At 31.2% G+C, this 4,248-nt stretch overlaps 1 protein-coding gene across 1 annotated transcript; it reads right to left on the bottom strand.

The window, feature by feature from the left end:
• Positions 1-2,046: 2,046 nt before the first annotated feature.
• Positions 2,047-3,733, bottom strand: BNAA09G02770D. The gene is made up of 4 exons (XM_013805335.3): positions 3,370-3,733; positions 3,206-3,298; positions 2,463-2,635; positions 2,047-2,399 (listed from the first exon to the last, which is right to left on the bottom strand). Exons 1-4 carry the CDS (start codon positions 3,641-3,643, stop codon positions 2,205-2,207), a joined length of 735 nt encoding a protein of 244 aa, XP_013660789.2. The 5' UTR covers positions 3,644-3,733; the 3' UTR covers positions 2,047-2,204.
• Between the last annotated feature and the right edge of the window lie 515 nt (positions 3,734-4,248).

Here is a 4,248-nt window from a genome sequence, read left to right as displayed (position 1 = left end):
TATAATATCTTAAATTATTTTTTAAAAAATATACATAATTTTTATATATAGATTAATCTTCCAAACTTAAACTATTATATTATATATGAATAATGTTTTTAAATAAAAATAATTTCTGATTTAAAATAAAAATAAAAACAACAAATGGTTATTTTCAAATAATGGATGTAATTTACATTATACTATCATTTAACAAGTATTAGATACGTTTTGATATATCATTATTTTCTATTTCCAGAAAACAATAAATTGTTAAATATCAATATCATCTAGGTTAAGTATACGAACAACACAAATTCAAACATCACAAAAATATTTACATAACCATTATAATACAATAATTTAATCAAAAAATACAATTAAAAAATATTAAAAAGAATAGTTATATACTTATTATTTGAAAATAAAATATATTTTTGCTAAAATTTTACTTACCTGGCCAAGGAGATCGACCATCTTTTTATGGATCGATCGAATGTTGAGCATATGGTCCATCCGAAAATACTATGCAGTTTAATAAAATCTCTAAAACATTTATTCCAACACTCAAAAGATAGTTTTGGTAAATATGATAACTAGATAGCCAATAAAATTACAAAAAAATATTTAAATAGTAAAAAATATGTTAATTTAACGTGTTAAAATTTAAAAATAAATTTTAATTATGACATGCATTTTAACATTTATATAAATATATATATCATAGCCTAAATATAAATAATTTAACAACTTAAATTAGAAAAAAATAAAAATCCCGGGCGTAGCCCGGGTTAATCCCTAGTTAAATAGACTAGACACATTTTCGGAATTTCTATTTGTTATGTCGTATTGATAAACTCAATCCAAATAGATAGGACATAAATACATAAGCCCAAACCAATATCGTTTCACATTAAATGGCCCGGTCTAAAACCAACCCAAATATTTTTTGTTGTAACTTGGTGAATGATGTGCCTGAGTGCCTCTTTGACCATTTTTCTGAGTATTGCCTTCTTCTAACATAAAACATTGTGAATGACAAAATGAGTTTTTCCTTCTGTACATTCTCCAACGTTCTAACCAGATTTTTAAAAATGTTGGTTTTGTTAGGCGTTTGGTTAACATATATGTATCATTTGAAGCCATATGTGAGATTTATTGGGCTTATACTTTTTCCGTTTCATTTTAGTTATCGTTTTAAATTTATTCACAGATTAAAAACTAGACATAAGACGGATTGGGTATCCGGGCAATTTTAAGGTATCCGGATCCTGATCCTTATCCAGCGAATCCATAATTTTATTATCTTTATCCGGATCTGGGGTTCTCGGATATCCAGATGTCAGATATCCTTCTAAAAATTGTAATATCCGGCGGATATCCGGATCTGAATTTGGATCCTTGAAATAAATAAAAAATAATATTAATATATATAAAATATTAAAAATAAATTAAAAATAAAAAATATATATAATTTTTTTAATTATTTCTATGTATAATATTACAAAATTTACATAAATTTATATATACTATTATAAAAATGAAAATATATTAAATAACATTAATTTTTATATATATATAATACTATTTTTGAAATAGTTATTAATAGAACTTACGGATCCGGATATCCGGACTAAAAAATTAAGATATCCAGATCCGGATCCGGTTTTGACGAATCCAACATTTTATTATCCGGATTTGAATTCGATCCCTCCGGATATCCGGATTTTCGGATCGGATCCGGATCGAATCCGGATATCGAATAAAAGTCTCATGCCTATTAAAAACACATTAATTTTATATATTTTAAAAATAAAAACATCATTACTTATATAACTAACCATATTTCAGTCAATAAAAATAAATTGAAAAATATATATTTTTAAAAAAACTGAAAAATATTGTTAATATTGAAAAGGAAAATTTTATTTTAACACGACAATTAAACTAAAATGGAAAGAGTACAAAATTAAGAAGAAAAATAAAAACTTTCATCGAAAATTAAAACTCAGAATTATGGCACTATTATTATGACTTTGTGTATAGCATTTAATATAGAAACTTATATGTACCTTAAAACGATCTTTTAATCATGATAATGGTAATGATACAAAGCTTGACGAGAAACCAACACTTTCACAGCGTCTAAAGATGGTAAGAGTATGTACAAGGTTTTGGAATTAGACACATCATGGTACAACACTCTCTCCGAGTAGCAGAGGGTTTCAGATGTTGGGGCCTGACCTAAGAACCTTTTCCAGCTTCTCAGCCTTAAGGTAATCAATCTCTGTAAGCGGACCAGCTGGAAAAGGTGTGATCTCAACCACCAAATGCGGCGTTGGTAACTCATCGAACAGAGCTCTCACGTTGTTGCAACAGACGCTTTGACCGTGTGCACTCTCTCGCCGTATTTGACAACCCTGCAACAGTGTCTCTATTAGGTTCTTTTACCGAGAGAATAAACAAGTGGAGATTATTGTTACCTTGTGAGATGTTGCATCTCTGAAATGGTCATCATCAGAGAGAAGAGAGGCAATGGCTTTGAGCAGACGGTTTCCTTCGCCTTTGGAAGGTACCCTGTAGTTCCTTCTAAGTGTTCCCTTTGTCGTTGGGTGCCATTTGCTCACTAGCTTCCTCTTATCAGCTGCATCCTTATCTGACCATATAAAACATCAAAAAAAATTGTCTCATGCTCAACATCTAAGCTGGATAGAATCAGTAAGTCTCTTTCTTCATCAAATAACGAAATAGAAACTATAGCTGAATCTACATACCACAGAAGAATAGCAGTTAGAACAAATCCAAATCCAAATCAAACTTAGCTTAGTTAGTCTGGTTCCAGAAAAAGATTAAGCTTATTCGGTTTTCGAGTTTAGAATATGAGTTTATTTACACTTAGTGCACTGTACAACATCATACAAGTATAAACAACTGGTATGTTGCATTTTCTTACTAACCATTGACTAAAACCATCTCTATATCAAAAAGGGTCATAGAATATCTACTATATCATTGAGTCAAATTAGATCAAAAGCTCTAGACTTGGACACAGATTAGTGCACAGTACAACTTATATATACAAATTACTAAACCATTGACTAAACCATCTCTATATCTAAAAGGGTCATAGAAAATAGATTTCATTAAGTGAAATTGGATTAAAAGTTCAAAACTTGGACATAAATATTATAAGACAGAACAAGTCAGCAAGTGTTGAAACTAAAACCTGGTTTGCCCTTAATGTTCTGAATCCACTTGGAGAAACCAAGATCCACACCACCATCATCATCTTCAACATCAACACCGCCACTCTCCAAACCTTAAAACACAAATCCAAAAACATCAAAATCAAAGCTATAAAAAAACCCAATTTCAAAAACAAACACTAACCAGAGACGATGGGGTTAGACTTGGATCCAGCTAAACCAGCTCTGACCAGCGCGTAAAAGACGCAGATTCTACCAGCCCACAAGACAGGCGTCTCGAGCAGGGAAGCACGAGGGGACGATTTCTTCGAGGAACGAAGGATCCGGCGGAAAGTTGTTAACTTTGAATCAGGAAAGATTGACTTTTGGAGAAGTAAAACAGAGGAGGAAGGCTTGGGAAGAGTGGATTGGGATCTCAGGTAGGAGACTGAAGCGGCTTGGACTAGTGACAGTGGCATTATTGCTTCCTTCTTGTTCTTTTTGGGCGGCGCAAAGAGAATCTTACGGACTCGGAGTGGATCATGTCGAAGTGATGACGTTCTAAAGTGAACTCAAAGTTAGACCGGTTTCAATTTACCCAAACCGGTTTAGATTTGAAAAAGATTTCTAAATTTCGGTGACTTAAGGGCTTTTGATAATATGGGCATTTAATGGGCCACTATCAATTTTTTATCAGGCCCATTGTTTTCGGCCCCTGAGATCAATCGGTAGGTTCATAGGATAGAATTCTTAACAGAATATAATAATCTGTTTCTTAATTTTTAACTAAAAAAATTGAGAATCGATTCTTAAATAAGAGTCCGATTCTTAAATAAGAGTTTTAAGAACTGATTCTTAATTTTTTTAGTTAAAAATTAAGAGATTGGTTTTTATATTCCGCTAAGAATCCTACCCTAAAAACTTCCTAAAAATCATGTTTTAATAAGGTGTTTATACTGATGTTACAAAAATAAAAAAAAAGAAGGTGTTTATACTGATCCAAAATCGAAGTGTTGCATTGGTCGATGAGATCAATTTGTTTAGTTTCCATCAGCTTCCTTATTGATGAAATTAGCTTTAACTC

Source organism: Brassica napus, chromosome A9, assembly GCF_020379485.1.
Source record: "Brassica napus cultivar Da-Ae chromosome A9, Da-Ae, whole genome shotgun sequence".
NCBI classification, from domain to species: domain Eukaryota; kingdom Viridiplantae; phylum Streptophyta; class Magnoliopsida; order Brassicales; family Brassicaceae; genus Brassica; species Brassica napus.
The sequence above is the reverse complement of the archived record's forward strand: the minus strand, read 5'-3'. Positions and strand labels throughout refer to the sequence as shown.